Source organism: Lepidochelys kempii, chromosome 1 (genome assembly GCF_965140265.1).
Source record: "Lepidochelys kempii isolate rLepKem1 chromosome 1, rLepKem1.hap2, whole genome shotgun sequence".
NCBI lineage: Eukaryota > Metazoa > Chordata > Testudines > Cheloniidae > Lepidochelys > Lepidochelys kempii.
Window position 1 is genome coordinate 269,271,339 of NC_133256.1, and position 19,553 is coordinate 269,290,891.

At 41.6% G+C, this 19,553-nt stretch overlaps 1 protein-coding gene across 6 annotated transcripts in view; it reads right to left on the reverse strand.

The window, feature by feature from the left end:
- NUDT4 (nudix hydrolase 4) overlaps positions 1-19,553 on the reverse strand; it is a 53,482-nt gene that overhangs the window by 9,477 nt on the left and 24,452 nt on the right. For 4 of the 6 annotated variants that reach the window (XM_073327555.1, XM_073327553.1, XM_073327552.1 and 1 more), the window contains exon 3: positions 4,106-4,150. The exons of the other annotated variants lie outside the window; for them this stretch is intronic. In XM_073327555.1, the coding sequence (XP_073183656.1) occupies positions 4,106-4,150 (45 nt within the window). The remainder of the gene's footprint in view (positions 1-4,105; positions 4,151-19,553) is intronic. 6 annotated transcript variants of the gene reach the window in all.

The following is a 19,553-nucleotide window of genomic DNA, read 5'->3' on the forward strand; positions in this document are numbered from 1 at the left end:
TCACAAACTGCCTTTGATTTAAAAAGTTAACTATATTAGCTGGTAAGGAGCTCCATCCAATGTGCCCTAAAACTGAAGTCAGTTACCTAGGGGGAGTGAAGCTGTTTAAGGTGTGGCCAGGCCTCCAGCTGAAGAGCCAAATAAGGGATGAGTAACTAGACAGACATGGTACAGCTGTGTTACCTAGATCTGCACGCTAAATTGGTACCGCTGCGATCAATGCAGAAGCACTGATTTAGCAGGTTTCGTGAAGATGTGATAAGTTCATGGCAGAGCGCTCTCCTGTTGACTTAAGTGCTCCACCTCCTTGAGCATCTCCAACCGACATAGCGCAGTGCAGACACCGCGCTAGGTCGATGTAAGCTACATTGCTTGGGGGGTGATTTTTTCATATCCCTGAGCGACATAACTTACATCAACTTGAGCGGCAGTGGAGCCAGGCCTAGGAGTCCTATAGTGTTAGATGCAGCCTAAAAGAAATGCAAGGGCTACACTATGAAACAATCTGAGCAATAAAGTGGAAGCAACCAAAGAATAGAGGTACCAAAAAAAAAAAAAAATCTTGGGTGTTCTCCATTGAGGGGGGGGATCCACAGGAATAGGCTGCCTGCAATTAGGCTAATCCAAATCTGACCACCTTTAGGGCATGCCACAAATCCTATCCGAGTAAGATTTTGTACCGAAATGATAGTTTGTGTATATAACCTTTACAAGTTTAGGAAGAAAACTGCACAGAAGCTTCCAAAAAGTCTACCTATTAGGGATCTCATGCATATCTAGTTTACCTCTGAAATATTTGGATACTATGGCGACACTCGCACGAACAGTGGCTGAACTTGGAGAAAATATTCACCAATGAGGCTGATCTCCAACATTATTGGTTTCTGGAAACCTACAGCTAAAGTAGATATGGCAGATGCAGTAATCTCACTGCCTCACTCTACGTGACTTGGGCATCAATCCATCAGTTCCACAGTATCCTCCTCAAGGGGTAAGAGTATTATACTGTTAAAGATGTTAGAGAAACAAGGTGGGTGAGGTAATAGTTTTTACTGGACCAACTTCTGTTGGTGTCATTTGACATGGAACGTGGAAGAGGTATTTTAAGTATGGGAGACAGATTTTTGCTATTTCTAAAGATGGAGGTGTATCCCTGGGCCATTTATGTTTTAGCTAATTCAAAGTTTGTTGTTCAGCCTGTGAGTAGGATAAAATGCCTTTTTTTTTTTTTTAAGTCTGTTCACTGGCAGATTGCTGCTGTAGATAAACTCCACCTAATATTTGATTCAGAACTTTTGTAATCTGAGTGTCTCTCCTTGATGTATTTCATACCACCAAATAGAAAAATAGTATGTCTCTACTAGGACTGCCATTTACGATCCAAAGGAGGAAGAAAATTTCAAGCCATCTGGGTTTTCAAAGTTGAAAGAAAAAATTAGGAATGCGAGTATTCAGACATCATTTAGCCACGGAAGCCATATTTTATCTCAGATGGTATATGAAGCCGTATCTTTTAACTCATGTCTTAAAACTAAATATCTGACAATCAAGTGAATTTGTTTTAATTTTATTTCTAGTTTTTAATCTGTTGATGATTCATAACAGTTCAACATAAAGTCTGACAGTCACATGACTGGAAATTTTGAAACAGGGTATGATCAGCCTATGGGACTGACTGGTGCACAATATGGAAAACAGACAAGAACCGGATTAAAATAAAAGCACTTGTAGTTTAACTGGGCTAAGAGTTACTCTGAACATCGGTACTATACATCCCAGCTTACTATCAGCTCTCTCAAGGAATTTCTGCTCTGCATGGTATCGAAGTATGCAGGTATATTATCTTTGTCTGCCTCTGAGGCAGCTACAGGTTTCTAAACACTTGTTAAGACTCCAGTTCAGACACTTGTGCAACAGTTGACATAACCATCTAAAATAGAGCTACATTCACTGCACTTCCTGGTGTGTTATGTCATCAGCTAAGCTACTATCTGAGAATCAGACTCTGAGAGACATAGTTTGGGGAGATAAATAAGGTGGAAATTGAGAACTATTTTCAGGGTCTATGTAAAATAAGATTTGTAATTTTTAATCTATTCTTTAACAATCTGTAATCCTAAACATTAATTTTCTTTAAAGCAGCAATGCTATACTGAGACTATCTTTTTACTTACTCCAATTTAGTTTAAGATCACACCACTTATTTTTCATACTGGCAATGAGTTCAAGTGTATGTGTTAGATTTCAGCCATGAAATAATGGTAAAATTATCACTTTAGAACCTTTTGTAGTAGACGTAACTCACCTCTACCTTTCCTTATAACTTAATTTCCTGTGCCAGACAGCATCTGTTAGCTTATACATAACACCTTCTCCTAATAAAACGGTTTTCATACAGTGGCCAGTCAATGCAATGTGTTCAACATGCCTTTTTCAGTAAACACCTTTATTTTGTATAGCATTCCTTTTCCCGGACAGCCTGACATCATTTAATAGATCCCACCACACACTTAAGTGGTGCTTCAGGTGCATATTGTATTATGTATTAAATTGGACCATATAAACTATTTTAGTTATTTTGGCATTGTTAATATAAGCTATTTATTTACAGTACCTGGAAAGGCTTTTATATGGGAGATATAATTAACACATCTACCTCAAGGTTTGCTTTGATTGTGGAGCAGGGGAAGACTCCACTTGTCTCAAACTATTGATGTGGTAATCTTTTCAAGGAATAAAGAACATAATGTCTGGCCTGCTACTGTTGCAATCAACATTTAAAATAACTATAGAAAAAATTAGAGGTTTTATTCCCCAATTCTTTGTGAGCATTTGACATTACTTTGTATCAGTTCCCCCATTTGTGTGGGTCTGTCACAAAGCATCAGGGGAAACATTTAAAAAAAAATATATAGTGATTGTCAAACCACAGAAACTGGAAGATGCAGTTGTACCACCAGAAGCTAAAAAGTAACTCAAGTGGACTAGATTGGGTCTCTGTCACCCACACTTGAAGGGAAAAGGAATTTGTTCTCTTTTTGCCTGATTTTTAGAATTGATTTATGAAATCTCCAAGATACTAAGAATGTTTAATCTTATCTTGCCTGAAGCCAAAAGTAAAACCAAGGAAATGGACTGAAAGCTCTCAGAGACCTTAAAAGGCCTAGGTATTGAATCTGAGTTTTCCCCACTTTTTTTTGGGGGGGGTCTTTCATATGAAGCACCAGAGATGGCCACAGCTGGAGAAGGGACACTGGATGGTACTGACCAGTGGTCTAAGGTGGTATCAGCCATTCTCTCAGGTCTTGCTCAACAACTAACTGATGCCCATATTCATATTAGGAAGGAATGCCCCCCCACCCAGCAGTGACTAGTTTTTCTGGTTTACACCCCCCCCCAAACAAACAAACCCACAACCACCTTCCCTGCAGCATGGGACTAGTCACTTGCTAGAATCACCTGGATGTCTCATTCTCCGATTTCAGAGGCTTCAGGCACTGGTTCACCTCAGTCTCTCCTGTTCTATGTGGCATACAACAGAGAAGTCTTACAACGGCAGTAATACTTTGGTTTAGTTCCAGTGGGCTTTAGTGTGCAGGTGCTTGGGTAGTGTTCAGTGACCCGTGATATACTGGTGGTCAGACCAGATAATCTGGTGGTCTTTTCTGGGCTTAAGATCTTTGGCTATTTTAGAAAGTTGGGTGTTGAACAAAATGTTTAGTCTGAATTAAAAAGCCTCTCCCTGCTCAGTCTGGCTTCACTTTTTTGGTTTCCAAGTGTCAAACTTATTAGTTCTTCAGATATCCATACATTTCTTCCCAGAAAATAGGGAAAAGAACACTAGAAAGTCTTCAAGATGTTGGAAATTCTGCTTTCCAGGCCCTACACATTAGAGAAGCAAAACAGCACAAGCCCATTTCCCCTCCTCCTTTTCCAACCATGTTTAAATCTACTTTGGAAGATTAAAACAAGTAACTTTTCTTAGAGAACTTCTAATCTGGTACTACTGCATAGATGTCAGTTTCACCAGCCTATCTACTTGCACAGTCAACACATCTGTAGTTAGGTATGTGGGGGTTTTTTGTTTTGTTTTTAAATAGCTCACCTCAAATATCCCCAGCAGTCTGCCTAGTTTTCCCTTTACTCCAGCCTACGAAGAAAAAAAAAAAAAAAAAAAGACTGTTACCATATCAATTTTTTTAGTTCAAAGCTGAAGTCTGACTTGTGCTTTTGTAATGGAGTTGTTACAAGCCATATAGAAGTGGATTACAGAGTTTTATTAGAAGATACTGTAGAATATTAGTTCACAGAGAAATTTTACCTAGACACCATTATGTTACTTCAAAATGACCCCAAACTTTCTGGCATCTGAATATGCTTGTGGTGCAACAAATTTGCGTATTCAATAATTTGTGGGCCTAATAGGAATAGGAAGGTACAGATCTGATTTTACTGACGTAAGGTGGTGTGCAAGAGTATATTAGCACCAAAGTGCAGAGAACAAAGAATAGCTTAACTCACATATGCATCTGGACCTAAATGTTATTTTATTTGCCATGTTCCTTGTAAGCTTACACATTAATAAGAAACCAAATGGACACAGCAAGCTAAGGTGAGTAGAATGAAATAAATGAAAGTATTAGAAGCATAATTTACTGAGGTTGAGTAATAAATTAAAACTAAAGAACTAACAGAAACCCCTTTAACGGGTCATTCGTCATTCCATAAGTAGAAGTCCAGCCAGTGATGTCTGAGAACACTGACCTAGCTACCACCTCGTGAGGGGTTGGATTTACTAGTGATAGAAAAACCCTGTCATTGTAGTGAGTGTCTACGCTACAGCAGCGCAGCTGCAGCGCCACATCTGTCCTGCTGTAGCGGCTTGTCGTGTAGTCATACCCTCAACGAAAACAGCAGTGAGCCATCTGTTGAGCATACTTACTAAATAATTCTTTGTATACCACTGAACAATACAGCAGAGATTCAGAATATTTACCACCTTATGTAATTCATTGGAGGTCCCTGTGTCTATTGTAACTTCAGATGGAATTTCTCTGGTTGTTCTGCTGAGGTGCAGCGGCCCAGACATTCTTATTTGACCAGTCTACTCTCCTAGTGTATAAGTAAAACTTGGCAATTTAGTAAATTGCCTGAAACACACTTGTATTTTTAACCATACCCTTTTTAGCATGTGTCAATTCTAAACTTTATTGTACAAGATCAGAAGTATTCATTTTTTATTCTCTCCAGAAGTTCTTGTCTTGCTGCTCCTAGAATCCAAAGCCTGAAAGAACCAGCTATTCTGTAGTAAAAATGACAGCTTACTGGAAGTAAAGTTAATGGAGAGTGTGGCTAGAGTTAAGGCAAATAAAGGAAACCTGTTGATTCTCTTTAACTGTACCAAGACAAAAATGATAGGCAGTGGGTGTCATTTGAGAAAGTCAGAAAAAAGAAAACAAGAATGGTTCAGTGAACTGAGAAAATTGTGTCATTCCAGAAGCTACCCTACTGACAACTTTTTTAGTATATAGTTAGGTTATGTTTCATCTGACCCAGAAAAGCTCTAAGTAAATTGATTTGTTCTGCTTGCTTGTTTTTCAACTTTGTCCCGATTCTAAAGCACCCTAGTCTGACAGACCATGTTAAATTGGGTTCCAGAAGTCTGGCAGAGTTGCTTAGCGCACTTCACTACAAATACATCAGTATGGCTCCTCCCTACCTCAAAAGGTACAGGGACTTTTCTACAAAACCAGTTAAAATCGGTAGGAAGTATTCAATTGCTTAGAGCAGTGGTTCTCAACCTATTTATGATTGTGGGGTGCATGTTACCTGGGCCACAGGTTGAAAACCACAGACTCCTCCCCTCTACCCCCCCCATGCACCTCCCACCCAGAGATCCCTCCACAAAGCAGGGCCAGGAGGGAAACTCTGGGCAGGGGGCCCAACGGCAGCCCCAACACTGAACCAGATTATGTGGGGCTCAGTGGTAGCCCCACTATGAGGGGCTGGGCAGTGACCCTGACCCGCCCTGCCTGGCTGGGCAGCCTGGACCCTGCGGCACTGGACAGCTGGTAACCTGGACCTGCGCAGCCACGGCCTTTAGCAAACAAGTGGGCTGCAGCTGTGTGCTAATTAAGCTGCAGGTTGAGAACTGCTGGCTTAGAGTAGTAAGTTTTAAAATAACATATTAGTTTAATCATTTAGCAGTATTAGTCAAATCTTCCAGCAACTCAGGGTTGAGTCTGCAAATGACTTAGTCTATATTATAGGAGAGCTGCATTTTATATTGGAAAGTCTGGAAAAAGGCTTTAGAGGTGATCCAGGGAATTACAGATCAGTAAGTCTTATACCTGTTCCTGGCAAATAGGATTTTTCCTATTTTTAATTAGTCCAACACCTAGGAGATCATGATGCACCCGATCTAATCAGTATGGTTTCTACAAAGGAAAATCATGTCTCACCAATCTTAGAATTTTGATCATGTCAGTAAAGTAATGGATATGGGGGAACTGGTTAACAAATGTAGACTTCCAAAAAGGTTCTGATTTTTAGTAGCCTTTTGTGCAAGTCCTGAGGCATTGGTAAAAGATTTCGCTAGAAAACAAGACAGTAGAATTAAATGATCAGTTTTCACCAATAAAGGGTTAACAACAAGCAGGGTGCCTCCAGGTTCCATACTAGGTCCAGTGTTCAATATATTTATATCAACTGGAAATTCAAGCAAGTTGTGTGGTAGCAAAGTTTGCAGATGACTCAGTTTAGATTAGTCAGGACCAGGAAGGATAGAGGAATTTCAGAGAGATCTAAGCAAACTGGGCAAATGGGCAACAGGATGACCATTTAAATTCACTGTTGATAAATGCAAGATAATGCACGCTGGAGGGGGAAAAACTGAAGTGCTCATACTCTTTAGAAGGTTCTAAATTAAACACAGGAAAGGAACCTAAGTGTCACTGTAGACAGCTCAATGAAGACTTCGGTTCTAGGTGCAGTGTAAAAAAAAAAGGTGGTGTTAGGATTCATAAGGAATAGGATTGAGTGTAAATTTATAATGCCTTATATATACACACATGGTGCAACTCCTGCAGTATTGGTCACCTCATCTCAAAAATATTGCAGAAATAGAGGGATTCCAAGAAGCAGTATGAAGTGAAGGGGGAAAAAATAGGATTATTTACCTTAGGAAACGAGTAAGAAGGGATGTGACAAAAGTATATAAAACAAATTATTCAGAGAAAGTAGATAGCTTCTGTTTTTCCTGTCTCAAACTGGAGCAACATCAGCTGGCAGGTCATCCCTTCCTGACTCCAATGCCATCTTTGGCATCTGCTTCTTGGAGCAAGTCTATTTAAAGCTCTAAGGCCAGCAGGTCCTAACTGAGGACTGACACTAAGCAGCAATCTAGAATATTCTTTCCCAGGAGTGGGGTGGTGGGTGGAGGAGAGAGAAGAAGAGAACAGAGACACACAGTGTGTCAGACTACCAGGACTTGAAGATAAAAGGTTTTGGCTCCACCATAAGACAGGAAAGGAGACTTAGTACTCAGTTTTTGAGCCTGAGAAGAAGAAAGTTACTCACCTTGCATAATAATGATGGTTCTTTGAGATTGTGTCCCTATGGTTGCTCCACTTTAGGTGTGTCTGAATCCCTGCACTTCTGATTGGAGATCTTTGGTAGCAGTGTCTGTTTGGCCCACACATATGCTCTCCCTCCCTTGTGTTGAGGCTAAGTAGCGCTGCATGGGTAAACCACCCTTAGTTCCCTCTCTGCTGCAAAGTCTCCATTGAGAAATCTGAAGTAGAGGGGAGGAGGGGAGGTTTTGGAGCACCCATAGGGACAAATGTCAAAGAGCCTTTGTTGCTGTACAAGATGAATAACTTCCTCTTCTTGGAGTAGAGTCCCTATGGGTGCTCCACTGTAGGTGACTCCCAAGCAGTATCTCTGATGGGAGGTTGCAGCTTCAGAGTCAAGTCTTTTATGGATGACACCACTGTGGAGTCGAAGATAGCATTGGAAGCAGAGTCTCCAGCAATCGCATAGTGTTCTGCAGATATATGAGCAGATGCCCAAGTTGCTGCCTTGCAAATTTATGATAGGAATATTCCTGAGGAAGGGATGTATGTGGAAACTGATCTCATGGAATGTGTCTGGATTCCAGATGGAGATAACCTATTGCAAGCATGACAGCAATGGTTAATACAGTTCAAGACTGATTTGGAGAATTTCTGAGCTGACATTGCAGAGCCTTTTGACCTTTCTGCAATGAAGAGGAAGAGCTTTGGTGATTTCCTAAAGGCCCTCGCCCTGTCAAAATAAAAGGCCACGGTCCTCCTAATGTTGAGTGTATCTAGTATAGCCTCCCTGTTGTCATGGTGAGGCTTTGGGTAAAAGGTGGGGAGGTGAATGAGTTGGTTTATGTGAAAAGATGAGGACATCTTGGGGATGAACTTTGAATATGGCCAAAGAGTGACCTAGTCTTTAAAGAATACCATGAAGGATGGGTGGGGTGTGCCATTAGTGCTGCAATCTCCCCTATTCTCCTTGCTGAGGTGATAGCCCTTAGGAATGCCATCTCCATGGACAGGTAGGTAATCAAGCAGGTGGCCACAGGTTCAAAGGGCAGTCTAGTTAGGCTTTTTAAAACTACATTTAGATCCCATGTTGGAACGGGGTGTCTGGTTTGGAAAAATCTTGAGGAATCTATTTGTAGCTGGGTGAGTGAAAACAGAGTCTCCCCCTATCTGTTGATGGAAAGCCATTATGACCGCAAGGTTTACTTTGAGCAAACAGAGATAGCTCTGTCCTCTTGAGATCTAGTATGCAGTCCAACATCACGGGGAGGACGGAAGATGTCAGTGATTTGTTCGGAATCACACCAACCTGAAACCTTGCCCACTTTTGCAGATAAGTGAGGTGGGTAGCTAATTTTCTACTGTTTAGTAGCATTTCCTGTACCTCCTCAGAGCAGTAGCTCTGTGTTGGAATCATGAAGGAGTCAAGACTTGAGCCAGAGTATCTGCAGGTTGGATGGAGAGTTTGTCCTGTGAGAGGAGTTAAGGAGTGGGTTGAAGGATTGATGGACACATCACAAGCTGTGACAGGTACAGGTACCATATCTGTCTCAACCAGGTAGAAGCAATTAGTATAATGTTTGCTTTTTCTCTTTTTATTTTTATCAGGACCTTCTGCAGCAGAGGGAATGGGGAAAGGAGTATAGGAGGCCCTTGTCCCATGGGAGACAGTCTCCTAACAAAATGTTTTCGCAGTCCAGCTATGGAGCAATAGAGTGGGCATTTCCTGTTCAGATAATGAGTGAATAAGCATCGTTGGGGTCCTCCATTGATAGAATATGCTGTGGAGTACTGTTGTGTTTATTTCCCACTTGTGGTCATGTGAGAACTTGCAACAGACTGTCTGCTGTTGTATTCTGTACTCCCAGTAGGTAAGCCACTGACATCAAAACATTGTGGCAAATGCACCAATTCCATAGCTTTAGCATTTCTGTGCACAATGGGGATGACTTGGCATCCCCTTGGTGGTTTGAGTACATGCACGCTGTTGTCTGTCATGGTTTTTTGTGTGCGTGTCCCTGATCAGTGGGAGAAAGTGAGCACACATTTGACCACTGAATTCAAGTAGGATAATATGGAGAGTCGCCTCCACGGGAGACCACTTGCCCTGAGTCTTGAGATTGTTCAGATGTGCTCCCCAGCCTCTTAGGAATGTGTCCTTAGTCAGAAGCAGAGTGTGTGTGTGTGTGTGTGTGTGTGTTTTGGGGGGGGGGGGAGAGTGCGTGAATAAGACTCCTGTACAGACATTTGTTGGGTCTTTCCACCACTCCAGGGAGCGTGACCCTGGAGGGCGTCGACAGAGGTGTGTCTGGTCTGTAGGACAGATTGAGTCATGTCTGTAGGCACCTCATGTGTAGTCTGGCATGAGATATTACAAACATGCCTGCCACCACATGCCCAAGAAGCTGAAGGCAATGTCTGACATTTGTGGGCTGGCCTGAACTGAGTGGCCAGGCTGTGAAATCTGTGTTGGGGAGAGACTGGCCTCTATAAACTCCAAGCATTGTACTGAAGTTAAGGTTGATTTTTGGTCACTGATTTGTAGACCCAACTTTGTGAATACATCCTTAGTTCCCTGTAGGGCATCTTCAAAGGAGAGGGTTCTGAGGAGACAGCTGCCTAAGTATGGGTAAATCACCATTCCCAGGTGTGTAGATGAGCTGCTACTATGGAGAGGACCTTCGAAGATACTCTGGAAGCTGATGAAAGGCCAAAAGAAAGTACTCTGTACTGGTAATGGTCCTGACCTAGGGTAAACCTCAGGAATAGTCTTTTGAATGGTTAAATGGGTATGTGGAAATAGGAATCCTGGAGGTAGACAGCAAGAACCAAAATCTCCTTGTTTTAGAAATTTAAAAAAAAAAAATCTCTTGCGGCTAGCGTGACCATCATGAATTTTTGTGCCTTCACATATTTGTTCAGTGCTATGAGGTCTAGTATTGGTCTTCAATCTCTTTTCTTGGGAAATTAGGATACATTGGGAATAAAAGCAGTTGCCTCGGAGGTGTACCGGAATGGGTTCTATGGCTCCCAGGCATAGCAAGTAACCTATTTCTCATCTTAACAGTCACTCTGGAGAGGGGTCCCTGAAGAGGGATGGGGAGGAGGAGGAGGTGAAATGGACAGAGAATCCATTGGAGATAGTCTCCAAGACCCATCAGTCAGTAGTTTTCCCAGTGTGGAGGAACAGAGCAAGGCAGCATTCAAAGGGATGCAAATAGTTTGAGAGCTGCAGCTGTTTTAGGGAGTGGTCTCTCAGGGCCTTGATCAGAGCACCAAAATTGGTATTTTGAGGTGAAAGGCTGAGATAGAGGATTGAGAGGCTGACTGTTTTCACCTCTCACTGTAGACTTCTTTTGTTGTGGCTCACAGTAGTGCTGCAGCAGGTACTGGGGCAGCCATAATTTGTCAGAAGACTGAGGACTAAATTTTCTTTTCTGTCCCAGTGTGTAGACCCTCAAGTATTTCAGTGTGGCCCTGGAGTCTTTGAGAGGATGGAGTGATGCGTCACTCTTATCTGCAAACAATTTGGAGCCCTCAAATGTTGTCTATACCTTCTTTGGCAGCTCTGAAAGGTGTGATGCATAGCAGGCCGCTGTATCTGCAGCATTTAGTGCAGTCTGGAGTGCTGTTCTCTCCACTAACTGCCCTTTATGAATGATGGCCTAAAACTGTTCTCATTGTGCTCCTGGCAGGTGGTCAATAAAAGCATTAAGTTTGGCATAATTCATGTGGTCACATTTTGCCACCAACGCCTGGTAATTTGTGATTCTGAAGCACAAGGTTATTGAGAAGTATGCCTGCCTTTCAAAGTAGTAAAGTCTTTTCCAGTCCCTATATTATGGGGGGTATTTTGTGTGATGTTGGTGGCCATGGGAATTCACTGCATGCACAATGATGAAATTACATGAAGCGTGTGAAAAAAATAATTCTGTATCCATGGGCATGTATGTAGTTTTTAGTCGGCCCATTTTCACGTTGGTGTGACTGAGGCTGGTGTTTGCCATCTTACCTCAGCTGGACCCAAAAGCACCAAGTTAACTGGGAGGGTAATCCTCGAGGATGGTGCAGTATGTCCAACAACTTATGGCAGGTGTCCTTCACCTCCGGGAGAGGGATCTGCAGTGTCTGTCACCCTCTTTGTGAAATCCTGAAAGAGTCTGAAATAGTTTGCTATGGACAGTTGAGGGGGCATCACCACGTCTGGGGATTAGGATGAGATTTGTTTGCGGTGTGGCCTCCTCTGCTAGTCTGGTCTCCTGTTCTCAAAAGTTTCATCAAGGTTCTGAGGCTCTGTATTTAGAGCCTCAGAAAAGACAGTGTCTCAGACTCAGAGTTGTTGACAATAGATACATAGGAAGTATGGTGCCTGTAGACTGCCCACGGATCCCAATATGGCCCCTGGGGTGGTGGAACCCTTGGCTGGTTATACCACAGGAGTGGAGGCTCAGAGCAAGGGTATATCTGGGAAGTCCCCAACTGGTAGACAGCGGAACCATGGTGAGAATACAGAGAAAGTAACCAGGAGGACATCCTATCTGAGGATCTGCTGGATATTCATGGAGCCGATCAGGAGAGTGGAAGTGAATGCCTTGGTGCTGCTGTTGATTCTGGGATTTGAGATGCACTTGGTACTGGTACCAAGTAGAGGGGACTACTGGGATCTCATACCACCAGGTCCCTGGAAAAATGAAACTCCTGCAGTGCCGTGGTGATCAGTTTGTCAGGGTTGATTTGTCTGTACTGAGGCAACTGGCAACCTTACTCAACATGGACAGTCTGACAAGGGTTGTTTAGAAGTTTTTGTACAGAAGATTTCCGTGCTGATGGCAATCTTCGTAGGGACAGTATGGTCTGTGCTTTTGCCTCTGACAGGTGGTGCCGCTGTTTTGAAAACTGCTACTACACAATAGCAACTTAATGTTTCCTAAGTTTTACTCCCTATGTTATTAAGTATACCCGATTTCTTAAATTGACAGTTGTCCTAGTCTAAGATTTTCTGCTTAAATATTGTAGTGTGTAAGTATATAAAAGTCTCCTAAAATGGAAACATATTACTAAACACAGGGCAGTTTAGAGTTGGCAGTTTAGAGTTTCCTGCTTTTTGCCCATTTAAGCCACTTCTATTTGTGAAAATTTGAATTCTTTACAAAGAATTAGATTAAATTATACAGAAAGGCAATCCACATGCTTTCAGTTTTGAGATACTATTAGGTAAGACGCCCCTGACATGCTGTCAAGCAGGCTAGCTTTCATCTTACTTGTCGTGACATTGGGTTTCAGGGACTAAGAGCTGTTGCCTGAATACTGTGTACACAGGATGTATTGTTGCAACATCTACATAAATTACTTGTCCTGTTTTCATATTTCAAAATCTCAATTACTGAATCACATTTAAGAACTTAGTTTGCTTTTAGATTTAAGTTGTGAACAAGAAAGTCTCCCAACACCCAGGCAGTCAGCATTCTGGTTTGTCTGGCTTCTTTTACTAGAGATTTTCTACAAAATGGCCCTTATGAAAGAAAATCCCTTCAAAAAGTGATTCAGTTTCAATTAGAGGCGGCATTATAAAAATCTTAATTTGAAATTATGTCCAAGAATTAAATATATTGTAGACATAAATTTCAAACTTTTGAACTGAGTTGATATCAGGAATTTGAAGTTTATCTTAGTTTAGTGATTCCCAAGTGGTTGTCTTCAGAGATTGCTAGTTTCAAAGGAGCAGATGTTTCCAGCTGCTTTTATAAGTGGCCAGAACTTTACAAAGAAGTACCTGGAGCCCTGTTAAAATTGTTAAAAAAAAGTTCCCTCTGCAGATGCTGCTGCAAACATAGTAGTGGGGACTAGAATATCCAACCACTAGCAGAAGATCAAGGTGGCTGGGCAGCACTTTTAGGGTGAAGGAAGCCCTATGCTGATCTTAAAAGGGTCAGCTGTGTCACCAGATTTGCTCATTATGGAATGCTTATCCATTAGCTAGCATAAAGCCTTGTAAATGTGTTCCGCAAGTTATATTGTTTGTCCCAATGCCACTGACTTTTTTTTTTAATATCAGAACCCTGTCCCTTAAAACTATTGTGGCACCCATGACAGTCAAGTTCTCACAAAAATAAGTCACTTATGTTTCTTAAAGAGCTTGTTTTGATCAAAATGCCAGTTTAAAGACAGGAGTGAAATTATTCAATTTTATATCCGACACTATTCTGTGGTAGAAATAGAAGTTTTCCCCTCCTCCCCATCTCTTAACAAGGAGAGAGATTTTAAACTCATTAAAAGTTCTTACTCAAGACAATCTTAATAGTTTTAGAATAGTTTAGTGTTTACTCCTGGAATGTTTAGTAAACAAAGGAAGTCTTTGGGAGAATGTGCCTAGATTTGAAGTTTAAGGGTATTTACAAAACTCACTTACCCAAAGGTTAGAAAAGAATGGTTGTTTACCTTACAGTTACCATGGTTCTGAGTTGTCCACACAGACTCATGCACCATGTGCACACAAGATTGGATTCTTTTGAATAGCAACGTCTTGGAGCAGTGCTTGGGCCCTGGATACCCTCATGACCCCCAGTGCTGAGGGTATAAGGGGTGGGGAAGCCTCAACACCCCAGTTCTTTTGCCAATGAAGAATCCCAAGTTAGCAGGGAAAGAGGATGGGTCATGGAATTTGTATGGTCAACACATCTTAAAGAATAAGAGTTACTGTAAGGTAAATAACTTGTTCTTTTGAGTGATTGTCCTCACAGTATCCTGTTCCTGGAGGTGGGTAAGAGTCCTACCTATAGATTGGAGGACCACCCTTCTGAAGCTTGCATCTGATCCAGAGGCCTGCACCAAGGTATGGACGTAGGGTGGTAGAAGCTTGGAGTGGAGTGAACTCCAAGTTGATGCCCTATAAATTTCAGTCAAGGGGACATTGTTCAAGGTGGCAGCAGTCGTCACCTGGGCTTGAGTCGAATCAGACTTAATGTGTCCAAGGGAATTTCTTAGACAGCAGGCACTTGTGCAGTCCAAAACCCATTTCGACAGCATCTGCACGGCTAGGAGTTTGTCCTCATCTTCTGCGAATGTGACAAATAGCTTTGGCAAGATCCTAGGTTGGCAAAAGGACAATGCTCTAACTACATCAGCACAAGCAGCTTTCAGTGAAGAACACTGTTTGGGAAGAGAAACTGGCAGAAGAACAGGATGAATATGGAAGTCTGATACATTCATAGGCAGGAATTTCAGATACTACCTCACAGCAACCTTTACTTGTTTAAGAAGGAGCCTTCCACATAAGAGCCCGGATTTCCTATTCTTCTGGCCAACGGCGCATTAGGAAGGTAGTCTTCATGGAGAGGTAGCCATGGGCTCAAAGGGAGGACCCATTAAGCCAGCTAGTGTGACAGAGATCCTACCGAACAGGGGAATCAACTGGTTGAAAGACATGGGTCAGTCCTTTAAGAAACCTCATTATAGCTTTTGTTTTAAAGAAACATTATACAGAATAATCATCAGATCCTTCTATTTGACAAGGTGTTACCATATGGGAAATGACTGCCTAGGAAGGAGTGCTGTGGAAAGGGATCTGGGGGTCACAGTGGATCACAAGCTAAATAGGAGTTACGAGTGTAATACTTTTGCAAAAAAAGCAAACATTCTGGGATGTATTAGCAGGAGTATTGCAAGCAAGACATGGGAAGTAATTCTTCCCCTCTACTCTGATTAGGCCTCAACTGGAGTATTGTGTGCAGTTCTGGGCGCCACATTTTAGGAAAGATGTGGACAAGTTGGAGAAAGTCCAGGGAAGAGCAACAAAAATGATTAAAGGTCTAGAAAACATGACTTATGAAGGAAGATTGAAAAAAATTGGGTTTGTTTAGTCTAGAGCAGAGAAGACAGAGGGGACAGGATAAGTTTTCAAGTACATAAAAGGTTGTTACAAGGAGGAGGGAGAAAAATTGTTCTTCTTAACCTCTGAGGATAGGACAAGAAGCAATGGGCTTAAATTGGAGCAAGGGCAGTTTAGGTTGGACATTAGGAAAAACTTAACTGTCAGAGTGGTTAAACACTGGAATAAATTGCCTAGGGAGGCTGTGGAATCTCCATCATCGGGAATTTTTAAGAGCAGGTTGGACAAATACCTGTCAGGGATGGTCTAGATAATACCTAGTCCTGCCTTGAGTGCAGGGGACTGGACTAGATGACCTCTCAAGCATAACATGTCAATTTAATAAAATCACAAATGTGTATAGGTAGAGATTTCACTTAATAGACCAGGCAGGTCTACGAAATATTAATATTTGAAGAAATTAGATAGGTATACTTTTCTTGCAGGTGAGTGTACTTAAGGGTATTCATAAAAGATACCCAAATATCAGAGTACTTATCTGTTTATTTTGGAAGCCTACTTTATGACGTATGGTTTGACATTTCAAGGGGCCCCAATAGAGCCAATGTTGATAGGAGCACTGTGGGAGTGGGGACGTGTAGACCAGCTTGATGGTGCTCTTCTGAACTCTGAAAAATGATAGGATTCCTTCCTCCATTGTGTAGCCATGTCCCACTGTGCTATCCTCAGTGGAGATGGGTCATATTTCAATGAGGATTGTCTGCTGTGCTCCCTGGGAGGCAAAGGCAGCAAAATCCTCCTCCATAAGCGGGGCATCCCATTCAGGTGTCTTGTTCTCAGGCAGATCTATGGCTGGTTCTGATCAGTCATGAGGGACCTGTCTATCTACTGATTGCCTCTAAGTCTGTCCAGGATTGGAGACTCTGGTACTGTTCCTACAGCTAAGTCTGCTGGTGTGTAGAACTGTCAGTGCAGATAAGACTGTTGGTACCAAACACACTGCCAGCTCTTGAGTGGTCAATGCCAAAGTTTTCCACAGCACTGCATTCATCAGCACAGCACCACCCAGAGCTAGTGTAGAGTCAGCCACCTGAATGGTACCAGTAGCAGTGTGGTGCTTGTTGTGGAAAGCTACCATCTTTTGTACAAATTTTGCCTTGGAGCTTAGGCAAGACTCAGCCTTGAAGCCCTGACACATGGGAGCTTTAGGAGGGGCTGCGTCTTCTGGCTGAGAAGCGAAAACTAGGTCCCTTCCCTGATCCTTGGAGGGGTGCTCTTTACCTCCCGTCTCCTGGGGAAAATCAGAGCATAGGAGCAAGGTTTCTGAATGTGCCTCAAATTTGGGGTGACATGACTCACTGGACAAATGAGAGAGATAGGAAGGTGGCCTCTTCAGTTGCTTACTGGAATCAGATGCTTGCGTGAACGTTTAAGTTTCCATCTGACTTTTCTTGCCCTCAGGGTGTGCTCTGAAGTTCTGCACACTGAACAGTGCTCAGCACATGTCCCCCTCTCAAGCATGAGGCACCTCAAGTGTGTCATTGTTATGCACCTCGCAATACAGCAGTGCCTATTTTAAATCCTGTAGACTTGCTTTTGCCCATTTATACCTATGTGCAGGGAGTCGAGCCCTTGCACAGAAGATAGATGGATTTTCTTACCACCTCCATACCTTGAACCTCACTAACTACAATAAAAACTTTACAAATGGGTCTAAACTAACTTATTCTAATAATTAACAGTTCATAGATAACAAAAAGGTCTAACTATACTGTCAGCTACGGTGGCTGCAAAAGCTCCTGCATGGTCCCAATGGACACTATTCAAAATCTGATTTTGCACGTATGAGGGTGCATGCACAACCACAGTGTAGTCTGTGTGGACAATCACTTGAACTTTTTCATGCATAAATATTTAGTCATTAATTTGTGCCTCTACTTTTTTTAAATTTTAGTTCATATCAAATATTTCATGACTAAAAGCAGTGTTTGTCATGATCTCCTTGATATTTCAGTATGAACGGTGAGCAACACCAAGTATTTAAGTGTTCCTTTAGCTAATACGTGAGCTGTTCAAATCTATAATTTTACTTGCAAGATCGTGGTTTGTTCATTCAGTTATTCCCAAATCCAAGCTATACAAGAATCCTAGAGAACTATTTAATGAAAAACAGCTTAGAAGTATATTTTAGTATGAATTTCAGGATTTCATGTAAAACCGAAAGGAGTCCAATATAGGTTACAAAACCTTATTCAAAAGGCTCTTTCCAAATACTCAGACACTTACTAAATTATAAGATGCTTCAGAAGAGGAGACTTCAGGCTGGGATTTTCAAATAAGCTTAAAGCCTTGTCTACAGTAGGAAGGGTTTGCTGGTGTCACTTACACCAGTTCACCTTCCCCTAAATAAAATAGACTCAGCCAAATGACCTTTTTGCTGATATGCTGCTTTTATACTAGGACTTTCATTAGGGGTTTGATACACCCCCTCCCTCTCCCCCCCAGACATAACTATGCCAGCAAACCTTGAGTAGAGAAGGCTTGAGCATCTCTGCTATGAAAGATCATAAATTCCCTCCTGACAAGGTTACCTGATCTATATGCATCAACTGCTGAAGAAACTGAGACCAGTCAACTAGTTAGTGAGCCAACAGACTGATACCCAACTCAAACTCATTAATTCATTTTGGCTTTCTTTTCTGGATCAACCAAGATAAATCAGAGCTGGGAACAAGCATGTCAGCACAAAAGCTGTTGACATGTTACTTAGGACAATTTTATGGCAACTCTTCAACATTAAGAGAAAGGGGAAATGATTCATCTAAAGGGCTCAGTCAGTGATACTTTGTAGTATATCACTGGCATCCAGCACCAGGCTTCAGTTAAGGATGTTCTGCATAAGCAATACTACAAGTTGGACTGATCAATATTGAATACCTTTATGCTTATTGGGTAAGCTTCTATTAAATCCTAAATGGACAATATGCTCCTGAAGATAAGTGAACAGGTTTCTCTCAAGATAAACATTAGGTGGCATTCTATTTGATTTCTTGATTTCCACTGAACAACAAGTGTCAAGCTACTATGCAAATAGTGGTTTAATAGGTTGTGTTAAGTAGCTATAGGTAGCTTCTTTGAAGAACTGAATTAAAGAGCATTTCCTCGTTCTAATTTTGAGGAAAGGCCAGGAATATACACTAGAAGGTTCTAGTAAAACCCACTCTTAAGAGAGCTTCTATTTGAGCAACTAACCAGGACTGGATTAAGTAGGATAAGCAGTCAAACCACCTGATTTTTTTTTTTTGTTATAGTCCATCTCCAGGGCTCTTCTAGTTTGCCTAAAGAGAAGTGTAGTTTTTGTTGGAAGCTGTCTACTAGTTACAACAGAAAAGGTGAGAATTAAGATGAATTGTTTGAGGTTTTCCTTGTAGAATAAATAGTTCTTTGCTTGTCCAAGTCACAGCATTGCTTGAAGTATGAAAATAAACACATTTTCATGCCCTGGAATATGAGAACTTGATTTTGTTTACATGACCTTTGCCTTAAATTGCCACCCCCCACACTTTGTTTTAAGCATATGAAGGTAAGATTTAAATGTTAGGGAGGCTCAAAGTAGTTTATGCTTTGTCCTAGGAGGCAAGGTAAGAACTACACTTCTGGAGTGTGAACTCCTACTCTAATCCATCAGTTGAATCACAACCCTTCAGCCACTTTACTGCTGCCCAATATATAGTTTTCTTTTTGCCACCATATGCATATTGGTGGCAAAGTCTTGGTTGTAAAAAAACAGCTGTGCTGTAAACTATTTAAAAAATAGTTATTCCTGCATGTGAAAAGAATTTTGTTTCACAGTTGCAATAGCAAGTTAGAGCCTTTATTCAGGTTTTGGGAGTCAAATAGTGTTAGCTTGTTACTCCTATGCAGGATAGGACTGTCAAGTCATGGCTTTGAAATACCTGATGCAGGAAAGACATTGCTTTATCAGATTTTATGCATTCCCAAATATTGGTAGCTTTTAACATGCATCTAAATTGGAAGATAAATTCAGTTTTAGCCTGTAATCTTTCAGGCCTAGGAGTCATAAGCCATCAGCTGATTTATACATATATTGCAGTGTCAGGCAACAATGCTAACCGTCTTACCTCCTGCTTCCT